The sequence below is a fragment of the Pimephales promelas genome, chromosome 6, assembly GCF_988280905.1.
Source record: "Pimephales promelas chromosome 6, fPimPro1.hap1.1, whole genome shotgun sequence".
In the NCBI taxonomy this organism is placed as follows: Eukaryota; Metazoa; Chordata; class Actinopteri; order Cypriniformes; family Leuciscidae; genus Pimephales; species Pimephales promelas.
Window position 1 is genome coordinate 5,077,691 of NC_142774.1, and position 14,119 is coordinate 5,091,809.

The 14,119-nt window shown below is 37.2% G+C and overlaps 1 protein-coding gene across 1 annotated transcript; it reads right to left on the minus strand.

Annotated features, from left to right (window-relative positions):
• Nucleotides 1-1,205: 1,205 nt before the first annotated feature.
• Nucleotides 1,206-13,178, minus strand: best2 (bestrophin 2). The gene is made up of 9 exons (XM_039686175.2): nucleotides 13,008-13,178; nucleotides 12,840-12,934; nucleotides 9,707-9,940; nucleotides 4,742-4,896; nucleotides 4,507-4,584; nucleotides 4,223-4,375; nucleotides 3,984-4,064; nucleotides 3,724-3,878; nucleotides 1,206-1,984 (listed from the first exon to the last, which is right to left on the minus strand). Exons 1-9 carry the CDS (start codon nucleotides 13,157-13,159, stop codon nucleotides 1,297-1,299), a joined length of 1,791 nt encoding a protein of 596 aa, XP_039542109.2. The 5' UTR covers nucleotides 13,160-13,178; the 3' UTR covers nucleotides 1,206-1,296.
• Between the last annotated feature and the right edge of the window lie 941 nt (nucleotides 13,179-14,119).

Sequence of the window (14,119 nt, forward strand, 5' to 3'; positions counted from 1 at the left end):
AAAAATCTGCTGAGAAATATAATAATTACTGTCTCTCTACCGCAAGTGAAACAGGGAGAAAGATGTCATTGTGACATTTTTCAAGAAGTCAATGCTGCAAACTGCAAAGACAACCAAGTGTCTTGAGAATGATGTTTTGTCTAGATTTGAACCCTACTAAATATTTGGTCTCACGTTAAACTCAAACGAACTGAGATACATTTCTCAACTACTCATGTACTTTCATCAGCCTTGAGTGAAACAACACTGACTCCTCTTCCTGTGAAACGCCTCAAGGTTGTGGCTTCACAAATGCTTTGCTGCATACCTCGGTTGTAACGAGTGGTTATTTCAGTCAAAGTTGCTCTTCTATCAGCTTGAATCAGTCGGCCCATTCTCCTCTGACCTCAAGCATCAACATATGCTACATATACTGGATGTTTTTCCCTTTTCACACCATTCTTTGTAAACCCTAGAAATGGTTGTGCATGAAAATCCCAGTAACTGAGCAGATTGTGAAATACTCAGATTTGCACTTTATTTTAATATATATATAAGCACCACCAGTCTTACAATGCAGCAATACTCATAAGGATTATTTCCAAGCAGTTCATATGAACATCAAGCCTAATAACGCCATTATTCATATGCATAAGAGAGATTCTTTCAAATTATTGTCATACATTCAAAACAGAAAAAAAGTTGCTATTTTATGTAGACATTCACTCTATTTTGAAAAACTAGATCAGTTTCAGTGCTGATTATCATTGTTCTGTCACATGATTATTCGTCATAGCATTCGCTTTCAGAAGAATCTAAAAGATAAAGTTTAAAAATACAAATAATCTGCCAAGTATTATAATTCAACAAATTACATACAAGTGCATCCAAACCTTCTGGTTGCATATAGCATGAAAGCGATCACGTTGCTCAAATATTTGGTGTCTCCTTGACCTTACAACTCGACCCTGTGACCTCTGACCCTACACTCACACATTGGCTGTGTCCGAAATCTCCCACTACTCACTATATAGTGGATTAATTTTTATACCCTATATAGTCCACTCAATGTATCCCAGAATGCATTTTGAAAAGTAGTGTACAACCGATGGTCACTAACCCAATCCCTACATACCATCATGCGTTGCGCTGATCGTAAAAATGGCGGACGGGCGACAGCAATGACGTAATCAATTATGATTAATCAATGACGAAATAGTGTTTCTATTATGCTGGTGAGCTCACTATATAGTGCTCTATGTAGTGAGTAGTGGTTTGAGTGGAGATTTCGGACACAGCCATTAACTTTGGTAGCCTTTATAGCATCTGCTCTCTTTCTGAATTCACCGGAAATGCCGAGACTTCAAGCGACGGGACGGTCAGTAAAGACACTGCTTCTGCTTTGCTATTGGGTGGATTGGGTTTTGGAGTCATGACCTTTGCCGGGTCACGGATTGGCTGGAAAGAGTACAAGTCGGGTACGGAGCGGTTGGTGGTGTTTGAGGAGCAGAAATGAGAATCGACTCGTCCCATAGCGAGAGGACTCTTGCGACCCGCCTGTGCTGTGGGCGGTGGGATTTTCGGCACTAGTGAGTCTTTCTCCAGCATCGTCTCCTTTTTCTCTTCACCTCGTCCATCTCGCTGGAGGAACTCCACACCTGAGGGCGGAGGACAGGTGCTGATGGATCCCCCGAAGCTGCAGATGGTGCTCTCTGTGGTGTCCAACCCGAGTCCAGACGGGACAGAGCCGGCCGTTCCCACACTCCTCTCCTCTTCCTCATCCTCTTCCTCGGCGTCGGAGAAGGAGGGGTCGGGGCTGACGGAGCGGGTCAGGCGGTGCAACTGGGTGGAGGTGCGGCGTAAGGCTCCGCTCATGAAGCCCGAGGGAGACGGGGAGCCGAGGAGCCGGTTGAAGAGGGCGAGGTTGTGCGTCCTCTTCACGGATTCCTCCAGGTTCTCGGAGATCTCCTTCAGAGGCTGGAAATGCATCTCCTCTTTAGGAATTCTGGGGGATTTGAAATGTTCAGATCTATTTATTTCAACAATATTTTCAACAAATTAATTCAAACAAATATTTTCATCGTCAAGTTTGGAGTTGATAATATTTTTAATACACACTAAACAATGCTGGGTTGTTTCGACCCAAATTTTGGGTTAAAAATTTAATTTAAAATGAACCCAACTTCAATTCCATTTTTTTAAATTACATTTTAACCCAACATTTGGGTTTGTCCATATTTGACCCAAATTTGGGTTGAAACAACCCAGCATTTTGTTAATGTGTTTTTGAAAGAAGTCTCTTCTGCTAAACCAAGGCTGCATTTATTTATCTAAAAATAAATTAAAAACTGTGTGGAATATTAGTAATTTAAAATATTTTGTATTTAAATAAATGTAATTTATTCCTGTGATCGTTACTCTAAATCTTCAGTGTCACATGATATTTCAGAAATCATTCTAACGATTATTTGCTCCTTTAAAAAATATTCAGGATTATTATCAATGTTGAAAACAGTTGTTATGCTTATTTTTCATGATTCTTTGATGAACAGAAACATCAAAATAAATGTTTTTTCACTTTCTATCAATTTAATGCATCCTTGCTGAATAAAAGTATATATTTTTTTTAATAATTCAACCAAAAATGTACCATAAATTTATAAACCGGCATTAAATAAATATTTTTTTTTTTGCAAACTATTACTTTAAAAATAATAGTTAAATGAGTAGCAGCTATTTATTGACTGTAATCCACCATGTTTTGTTATTAATGCCTCCTTTTACAGTACTTACAGTGTACTTACCTAGAAAGTACTGGCTAATATAAGGTAAGTACATGGTTTAGGTTCAGGGTTAGTACCTAGTTATTACACAGTAATTGTAATTATTATAATAAGTACATAGTATGTACATGTAAAAGGAAGCGTTACCATTTTATTTTCACACAGCAATCCCGGTAAATTACCGTAAAATGAACACGATTTCACACAAGCAACGGCGTTCTGGCTTTTCATCCGTAAAGACCATTCACACATCAGCACCAAAATACCGTTAAATTGTGTGATGTCAGTCATCGGAAATGATCTTTAAATGCTGTTGTCTTCATCTGCCCGCATGAGGAGAAGAGCTTATACTTTCAGTATCTGTTCAATTAAACAACGTTTTTTGACGTCAACGTGAAAAGCGCAAATCCCGACAGCATCATACCGATAATTTACTGGTAATGTTACAACTTCCCTTACTGTTAAATTGCCAGAACTGATCTACCGATATTGTTGAAAAGGTCTTGTTCACACACAGATCCTGATCTCTTAACCGCCAGTAATGTAAAGACTGTATGGCCCCCCTATTTTAACAATCTGAAATCCAAGTATCAACCACGAATCGTAAGTAACTTCGTGGGCGGCGGGTCTTGGGTGCTGTTGCTATTTTACCGGTGGGATAAATGACTCTTGTGCCCGCCACAAGTTTAAAAGGGGTTGGTTTGAAATAGCTTCATTATTCATAGGTGTGGTTTGGGCGTAACGGAAATAAGCCAATAAGAGCGTAAAATCACATTCCCTTTAAGAGCGTGATGAACGAGGTGCGCTTGTTCCATGGCGCAGTACTATTTTAACTATTTGCAGTCCTATTTGCGCCGGGTGAGAGATAGGGCCCTATGTGTGAAAGGGCTATTGTTTGCAGTGGTGATGAGGTGTCTGGCCTGAACAGATGAGTGTATATCTGTGTTTGGTGAGCACTGACGCCATGTCAAAGGTGGAGCCTTGGAAAGAGGGTTTGCGCAGCACGAAGAGCGTCGCGGCTGTGTACGGCGGACGAGGATTCGAATCATTCCAGTATCGATCTCGCTCCATCACAGGCAAATCTCCATACATCTCATCCACCGCCATCATTGACACCTTTTAAACACACACACACACAGAATATCTCAATAGTGACAGTGTGAAACGAATGAAGGACAAACCGAATATATAATTTGATGTATTGTAAACAGCAAGTGGCACCTGGAAGTTTCTATCTATCAACCAGTTGGACTCAAAGTCATCATCATCCTCTCCAAACGGATTTATGAGCTGCTCTGCCACCTGAGAGATAATTATGATGACACACACACAAATAGTAATGGCTAATGTTGATTAAATTAGTCATGATACTGGGTTACACTTGTGGGCGGGGTCATATGTGAAAGGGGAGGGGCATCTAATTTATATTTCAATTATATTAGTGATTCAGGTTTCTTGACCTTCAACCAGCCAGCATAGAAAAAGAACTGCAGAAGGGTAAAGATGGGGACGTAAAGGTCAAGGTCGTGACCCGGGTAACCCTGACCCGGGTCCAGAAACTGACGACCAATCAGACACACCAGGAAGAAACTGTAAACTGCCAGACTAACAACCTGCGATGGCAAAAGATATCAGTTAGTCCATCACATGCCATGAAAACTGTTTCAGTCTCTCTCATCTTAAAGGGACAGTTTGTAGTTTTTGTTGTTTTTGGGTGAACTATCCCTTTAAGCATGTATCTGACCTGTGTGTAGACCAATGGTATGCTGATCATGTCATAGTGGAAAAGCATGCTGCATTTCCCTCTGAAATTGTTCAGCTCCTATAAAACAACATTGAAGAAAACAACATAAGGAAAAAAAGATTTATCCTTTCAAACGTGCGCTTTTACACTAGACATCGAATCTTTCAAATTGAATGTTCTTACTCTGGTCAATACTGTCGTGTAAAACCTGCAAAGATCTTTTGAATGTAGTCACCTCCAGTAGAAGTTTATAAGTGTTGTCGTCTTTGATTCTGCCGTCACAGCGGGCGACCGCGGCCAGGTTAGTGAACCACACACACGGGACCCAGTACTTATTATAGGGAGACTGTAAACTCTCAAACTTCTTACGCTCTTCTCTTGTCATGAAACCTAGAAACAGACAGATGGTGTTCAGTGTCGGGTGTCTATGGAGGTCAGTTTCTGAAAATAGGAAGAAAAAAAAAGGTAATTAAGATTTTTTTTAACTCACAATTTTGACTATTTCCCACAATTCCAAGTTTATATCTGGCAGTTTTACTTTCTTGAAATTCTGGTCTTTTTTCCCCCTGAAAATGTTTTTTTTTCTTTTTTTTTTTCTCAGAAATGCAAGTTTATAATGCTCAATTCTGATTTAATTTTGAATTTTTACCTGGCAATTTTGAGTTAATTCTGAAATATGTTTTTTTTTTTTTTTTTGGTGTTTAAGATATTAACTTACAATTCTATGTAAGCTTGTTTCTGCCACAGAACAAAACCATTTAAACGGAAAGTGCGACTTTTTATCTTACAATTGTGAGTTTACATCTTGCAATTCGGACTATTTTTTTTTCTCCAAATTGTGTGATATAAACTTGCGATTGCGTGTTAGTTATTAAGTAATACGTAAATAATTGCTAGATAAAAAGTGACAATCACCTTTTTTATTTTTATCAAACTTTTGGATTAATCGCATCCAAAAGTTTGTGTTTACATAATATATGTGGGTGCACTGTGTATAATTATTTTGTGTGTATATATATAAATACACACACATGCTTGTATATATTTAATAAATATTTTCATGTATATACTGTATATAGATTTATATATTATTTTTATTATATATAAATATCAATATTTTATATATAAATATTTTTTCTTAACTATACATGCATGTGTGTATATATATATATATATAATAATTATACACAGTGCACCCACATATATTATGTAAACACAAACTTTTATTTTGGATGCGATTAATCGGTTGACAGCCCTAATTCTGACTATTTCTTGCAATTCAAAAATGATTTTCTCTGAATTCAGACTTTTTTCCTCAAAAAAAAAACATCTTTATACTGTACAAATCTTATTAAAATTCCTCACAATTCCCCAATTTTTAGTTAACATCTTGCAATACTGACCAATTTTTGATATATTAACTCATTTACTTTTTTTTCTTTTTTCCCACTGAATTTATATCTCTTGTAAGGAACACCTAATTTGTGGACAAAAGGATCTGTCTGACTCTGTATCACAAAATTTGTACTTCCGGTGCACTCAGTGTCTAAATTCACTAGACCTTAACTCGCCAGAGTGTGAGAAAAATGAGTTTAAAGTTTTTTTGTTGTCCAGCCAATTGTATGATAGGTAGGACACTGAAAATTTGCCAAGTAGTTGTCATAATGAATATATTTATCTACATAAAAAAAAATTTGAGCTCAAACTTGACCCTTGACCTTTATTCGTAAGTTAATGTATTCTGCCTTTGCATTATCTGCAAAACACTAATGGTTCATACAAAGGCAAAATACCTTAACTTCTAATTTATTGACCATTTTGACTTTTATCACTCTATACAAATATTTCTGTGATAACAATGAAAGCATTGAAATAACATTTAGTGGGTTCTGTCTAGTAAGGATTAATTTTACATCAATAGAATATTAAAAAAATAATGAGAAGGCTATTATCTGTATTGGATCATTTTAGAACTTTAATTTTAATTTTAACTTTAGTTTTAATTATTTATTTTTAATACGAGTTATAAAACATAATTTATTTAAAATAATTTATATGAAATAATTCTCACTTTTTTTAAAGCTATGAATATAAACGACAAAAACAGATGAGATATTTTACAACTATGACTGCACCACGAGTTTTACCAGTTTTAAGTAAACGCGACCTTTAATTCACGTCTGTTCTTTTTCCGACAACAGCAGTGAGTGAGTGACCAAGTGCTAGCTGCTAGCTACTTCGTGACTTTTAGCTCATAGCTTTTAGCTTTACGGTTTAGCCGGGACAGTTTCATAAACGGGACTTCTGGTTACCCTACTAGCTAACGTTACCCACAGCGACACTTAAAATTGAATGTAAACCTCCAGACAACTTTGCACTTTGATAGATAAGGCGAGCCAACCGGCACATGATGGATTTAAACAATGGATTTGTCTTCTCAATGGATGTTGTTTTCCATGGATTTTGACCATGTTTTTTTTTTTTAAAGGTAAGCTGCGATCTTTTATATTTGTATTTGCTGGGTTGTTTTGTGTGCGTGGGAATGTTTTCTTTTCTCCTCGCCAGGGGAGGTGTGTCGTGAGTCGTGTTGTGAGGCCTGGCCAACCTACTCGCGTTGTTTTCTGTCAGTGAGTGGACTGTCAGATTGTCACCCTGTATGGCACGAGGAAACTTGTAGACCTACTACTAGTACTAGTTAACACAGTACCACTGCAACAGCGGTACAATTTTATTTTCACTTTATTTAAAGGGTTAGTTCACCCAAAAATGAAAATTAAGTCATTAATTACTCACCCCCGTGCTGTACCAACCCCGTAAGACCTTCGTTCATCTTCGGAACACAAATAAAGATATTTTTGATTGAATCTGAGAGCTGGATCACTTTTCCATAGACAGCCTGAGGGACTGCCTCTTGACGGCCCAGAAAGTCATTAAAAGAAAAGGTTTAAATATTCCATGTGCCTACAGTGGCTCAACTATAACTTTATCAAGCGACGAGACTACTTTTTGTGCGAAAAAAAACGTAAATAACGACTTTATTCGACTTTCCATTACTTCCTTATGGGCGCATGCGCGAGAACTGAGATGAGACCGTTCTTCTTCGACTACTTTTTGTTACCGGCTGCTCACCGCTTAGGAGTTTTACCGCCCCCTACCGTATAAGATGACGTACTGCTTGTAAACCGAACGTTTTGCGCCTCCGGCTATATCAGTACGTCATCTTATACGGTAGGGGGCGGTAAAACTCCTAAGCGGTGAGCAGCCGGTAACAAAAAGTAGTCGAAGAAGAACGGTCTCGTCTCAGTTCTCGCGCATGCGCCCATAAGGAAGTTAATGGAAAGTCGAATAAAGTCGTTATTTACGTTTTTTTTTTCGCACAAAAAGTAGTCTCGTCGCTTGATAAAGTTATAGTTGAGCCACTGTAGGCACATGGAATATTTAAACCTTTTCTTTTAATGACTTTCTGGGCCGTCAAGAGGCAGTCCCTCAGGCTGTCTATGGAAGAGTGATCCAGCTCTCAGATTCAATCAAAAATATCTTTATTTGTGTTCCGAAGATGAACGAAGGTCTTACGGGGTTGGTACAGCATGGGGGTGAGTAATTAATGACTTAATTTTCATTTTTGGGTGAACTAACCCTTTAATGCATGTGGGAAAAGCGCTTCGATTACATATAGGCATAACGCCGTAACTTCAGCGCTGGAACGCGTTGCTGGTGGGTAAAACAACGTCGAGGTTGTGTTCCCACATCTTTAGCTAGTTTTTGATGGCTATAACTTGAATGACTGTCATCTGTTGAATGAACGAGCGTGAAGTATCAGAGACGGGCTCTGGAAGTATGTCAAGTCGCGCTTTGTTTACTTCGAACCGGAAGACGCGCCCACTTTTGGCGCAAGGCCTCATAGGGCGTAGGAAACTTGTGGACATCCTCATTCACTATTCCCTACATGAGTCCACTATACTGCCATGCAAAGGCAAAAGACCTTAGCTTCAATTTTGGTCAAAATGAGTTAATGTCATATTTGGAACAATGGACATCAGTTTTATCATGTGGATAAATATCTTGTGTCAATTTGCTTTTCTGCTAGAAATAAGATCGTTGTTTTTGCCATAACTCCCAAAAGCAGAGGGAAAGCAAAGGCAGAAGCCCTTAAAGTCCCTGTGAAATCAAAATTGAACCTATTTACTTTGTTAGCGCATATTACTAGTCTTGTGGTGAACAATTAATCCGTGCAAGTAAAAATATATAAAAAAAATGTTTTACCTTGGTAATCTTTAATCAAAATCTGAAAAGTTACTTCCGGTCTGGAACGGTTTCTTTTTCTGATGACGTAGGTTTCACAGCTTGGGTGGGGAAACGCTTAACCACTCAACCACTTTGCTATGAGCGAGAGATGGAGGAGGAGCGCTAGAGTAAAACCCTGCCCTCTGTTCAATATTCCGTTTCACTTGGAAATACGTCACAGCACTGGAGAAAAATCGTTTGCAACTTCCGGTTCACGGGTACTTTAACATCAGTTAGGCACTCTGCCTTTGTTTTACCCACCAGCAACGCGTTCCAGCGCTGAAGTTACGGCGTTATGCCTATATGTAATCGAAGCGCTTTTCCGTTACAGTCGTTGGCAGGATCACTCTGATTTCTTTTCCGGCTTATGTTCAAAACAATCACGTTTAAGCCACTGAATTGGTTTAGTCCGGTTACATACAACCGCGAACAGCACATGTTGTCCATGAGTTCTGTAACGACATCTCTCATAAAGATTTGCGTCTTTAAATAGTAAAATAATTCTTCGAAAAACAGCTAGCCTCTTCGCTAACTAACACACAAAATACCATTGGAATGCTACTTCCGCCGCCTTACCGGAAGTTTCACCCACTTTATTTTTTACAGGAGCGCCTCTCGGAAACTTGTGGATAGGAGGCGATTTCAAACACAGTACTTGTTATCATTGGTGTGTTTTTGATAAAAGTCACAACGACTACAAAAACATTCTGTGGTAACTTAGAAATAGATTTAAAATCTTGTTTAATATCTTTTTCTGGGCTTCTTAACCATTTAAGTTCTTCTTAAACGGTACCCCTAGTTCTTCTCAGTGGTCAAAGACAATAGGCCGATCAGCTGAATAATGGTGGGTTGCGCCACCTGGTGTGAAGGTGTAAAATGCAGTCTTGGTCTCTACAGTGTTGTAAACTCATGTTACCTGCTTCAACTACGTGATCCATGGTGGGGAATCTCTTGAACACAGCAGTGCTGACGGAGCGCAGGATCAGGAGCGCGGACAGACTGGTGTAGCGCATCAGCGTGCGTCTCAGAAGCCGGCCATGCTCGTCCCCGCCCTGCACGCCCCCAGAGAGCGTGCACATGATCCTGTCTGGCAGCGGGATGGAGGTGTACTGACTCCACCAGCGATTCACTATTAATGTCACGTAAAACCCTGCGTGTGATATAAAAAGTTTTTTGTTTGTTTGTCATCTGCTAAAATCCCTTTAACTTGTTGGCATCATCCTAATATTTTTTGTTTGTTGTGAAAACAACATCAACGACATCATAAACAATAATATGACATGTTTTTTGAAAAAAAGCAGCGATTCTTTATGAAAAAAGTAGCGATTCTTTTTGGAAAAAGTAGTGTAAAAATTTAATTATACATTTGTTACAGTCTCATTATACATACAATGTATTTTTGGGTTTATTACAATTAGGGATGGGGCCGATCCGATCCAGTATCGGTATCGGGACCGATACCAGCGTAATTCACGTATCGGATTTTTCCGATCCAACCTGCGGAGAAATCCGATATTTATGATCCATGTCTGCGCTTTAACGTTGGCTGCTGAAATGACTCCAAAAGGGATTCCCCAGGGCTGCTAGTCTGCTAGCTGGCTGCAAACTGTGGAATGGATATCCTGAACGGAGGTGCAGCTCAATCATAGACTGTAAAAAATAGGGCTCAATGAGACACACAGACGCCCGCTCAAGAAATCCATTCCGCAGTTTGCAGCCAGCTAGCAGGATAGCATTGAGCTACCAATATGTTCGCTGTGTGGAAATCCTATGGTGGAAATACTTCACACTGGAAACACCGCAGCAGAGCAAGACAGCAAAATGCAATATTTGCAAAGCCGTATAAATTAAACTATTTGTCTGTGATGCATGTTTGCAATTCGCAGTCCAGAAGAGAAAGAGAGAGAGATCTCTCACGCGGTGCCACAGCATGCACAACACGACAGCCCTGCTTAATGAGTGACGACAGAGAAAACATAGCCTGGTTACACTTTAGATCTGTGATATTAGTCTGATTTCCAAAGATTAAAGAAAAAAAAATTAAACAATAGCCGCATTCTGTGTAGCCAACTTCCTTCCCATCGCGGCGGTGCACTGTCATTTCTCCCTAAAACTCAAACTTTAAGACAGAATCAGCACGATCTGTGATTGTTGTAAAATGCAGTCTCTGCTGTTGCTAAATTGCGGGACGCTTTTAATAATAAAAAGAGCTATTAAAAGCAGAAAATTTGCGCAAGAGGGCGGCGCGCGCTCCGAAACAGACAAGCAAATTATACTTTGGGCTTCATATGCGCGTCTAAACGATCAAATGTAGCCTGCACAAAAATGTCAAAACGACCGGCTTGGAGATTATCACTTAACTACGTTCATTTTAGACATAAACGGTTTATGGAAATAGTTGGGAGAAAATATGGTGCATCAGTAGACTATGAAATCCGCACTAGTTCTTAAAGGGGCAGCAGTATAAATGTGACGATTGCGACATTACTGAGAATAAAACAACCAAAGGCAAAGAGAAAATCACTCACAGCTCTTGAATGAATAACTTCAGCTTTAATAAGCATAAATATATCTATGATAAACTTTGCAGTGCTATTTTACTTTTGATTACTTTATTATAATTCTTTTTAGACGATATACCTGAATAATGTTAGTAGACCTTCCTGAAATTAAAGCACTGTGTAGGCCTGTATAATGCGTATATCTTTGTTTAATTGTCTATCTATTGTTTAATATATCTATTATATATATATATATATATATATATATATATATATATATATATTGACATAGGCTACATACGTACGTATCATCCTTGCTTGTAGAGAGGTGTTTTTTTCAGCATCATATAAAATCAACAATAATGATAAATAATGTTAAAGCAAACACAGGTCTGGTATCGGAAAAGTATCGGTATCGGCCGATATCCAAAGTCAGGTATCGGGATCGGATCGGAAGTGAAAAAATGTGGATCGGTGCATCCCTAATTACAATGTAATTATACATTTATTACAGTGTTATACATTTGTTACATCATTATTATTAGACATTTGTTACATTATTATTTTTATTTACATTATTCTTTTTTTTAAAGTAGCGATTCTTTTTGAAAAAGTAGCAATTCACTTTTGAAAAAGTATCGATTCACTTTCGAAAAAGTATAGATTCACTTTCGAAAAAGTAGCGATTCTTTTTTTAAAAAGTAGCGATTCACTTTCGAAAAAGTATAGATTCTTTTTTAAAAAAGTATAGATCCTTTTTTTTAAAGTATCGATTCACTTTTGAAAAAGTAGCGATTCTTTTTGAAAAAGTATCGATTTACTTTTGAAAATTAGCGATTATTGTTTTGAAAAGAAGCGATTCACTTTTGGAAAAGTAGCGATTCTTTTTTGAAAAATTATCGATTCACTTTTGAAAAAGTAGCGATTATTTTTTTGAAATGTAGCGATTCACTTTTCGAAAAGTAGCGATTCTTTTTTGAAAAATTATCGATTCACTTTTGAAAAAGTAGGGATTTCTTTTGGAAAAGTAGCGATTCTTTTAAAAAAAAAAGTAGTGTAAAAATTGAATTATTTGTTACAGTCTCATTATATATTACAATGTATTTTTGCATTTATTACAATATAATTATATTTATTACAGTGATACTGCACATTTGGTACATTATAATTATACATTTGTTACATTTTTATTTTGTTACATTATTTTTTTTTTTAAAAACAGCGATTCTTTTTTAAAAAGTAGCGATTCTTTTTGAAAAAAGTAACAATTCTTTTTGAAAAATATCGATTGTTCATCATCTACATCATCCTCATAGTTTGTTGAGAAAACAACATCAACAACATCATAAACATCACTGATGAATTCTGTGATTTCAGTAAAATTAGGCTATTTTGGAAGAAATTTACACTTATTCAGCAATGATGCATTAAAATGATCAAAAGTGACAGTAAAGGCTTTACAATGTTGCAAAAGATTCTCAAAGTTTTGATCGGCAGTGTAAATTACTGACTGAATTTAGTGGTTATGCTGTCCCAGGACGAGCGTACCTAATACGAAAGACATCGGGATGAGACTGGCGTAGTTGTTGCAGTAAATGGAAAGCTTTTCAAAGTATCTCTTCTGATCGTCCACAAGGAAGAATCTGGTAAAGAAAATGATGTAGATAAAATGTGACTCGATCAAAGCATCAGATGAGGACACACACACACACACACCTGTATGTGATGCTGATTGCGGTGTACATGGCGAAAAAAACCAGCAACTCTTTGTACAGGACTTTATAGATGCTTCCCCTCCAGGCCAGCAGTAGTTTGGAGAAGCCGCAGAAGCGCGCGTTCGCCACCCTGGCGGTGTAAGTGACCGTCATCCCTCAAACTCAGTGTGTCACAGAGAGTACTGGAGAACAACTATAGGCTTAAAGACAAGATTAATGTCAGGAAAGTCAAGATGCATTTATATTAGGGTGTTAATATTTATGCAAACCTGGCAACCCTGGTAAGCAGTGTAACCACCAATGTACTTACTCAAGGTTTAATTACATGCAGGTGTTATTCAAATATAAGTAGCTACAATGTTAAAAAACATGTAAGTACACAATAAAGCATTGTATCAAATGATTTGTTTTAATGTTATAGTTAAAGACACTTCAATTTTGTAAAAAGGTTTTTATATGATACACAATTTTAAATGCATTACAAAAAATAAAGAAAGCAAGGATAGATTTTGAAATAATGTCATACTTAACAGATTCAGTATTATATTAGTATTATTAAACAGCTCAAGCTCATTCATATGTGAATATATATATATATATATATATATATATATATATATATATATATATATATATATATATATATATGTATATATATATATGAATGAACATATTTGAATGAGTTTCATGCCATTTTAACCAATTTATTTATCATAAGCATTCATTATAGGCCAAAAAAATGCAATACATTTTAAATAAGTCATAATAATTCTTCAAAACAGTATCCAAAACTTTTAAAATAATATGACATGTTATTGTATTTATGTTTGGTTGAGGATCAACATGTATCTGATATCCTGCTGTGGATTCCATGGGACAAGCGCTTGCTCATCTAAAAGAGGCAGAGGCACAGAGGCAGGTAAATGTGGGTATAAACGCACCAATCCCAGGAAAACACGCTGAAGTGCACAGGTGTTTGTGTTTCCACGAAATTTCGCATGAGAAACAAACTCACAAGCATTTCTGCCACAGTCTGTTATTCGATTTCCAATACATTTCTTTTTTTTTTTTTTTTTTTTTTTACAATATTGTATAGACTCAGTATTGCAATAA

What these genes read in the sequence shown, in the direction of transcription:
- best2 (XM_039686175.2), bottom strand. Translation starts at nt 13,159, where the DNA reads ATGACGGTCACTTACACCGCCAGGGTGGCGAACGCGCGCTTCTGCGGC. An exon ending in CCCGATGTCTTTCGTATTAG is followed by an intron (nt 9,941 to 12,839) that starts GTACGCTCGTCC and finishes TATCACACGCAG; the next exon opens with GGTTTTACGTGACATTAATA. An exon ending in GGATCACGTAGTTGAAGCAG is followed by an intron (nt 4,897 to 9,706) that starts GTAACATGAGTT and finishes GTCTGTTTCTAG; the next exon opens with GTTTCATGACAAGAGAAGAG.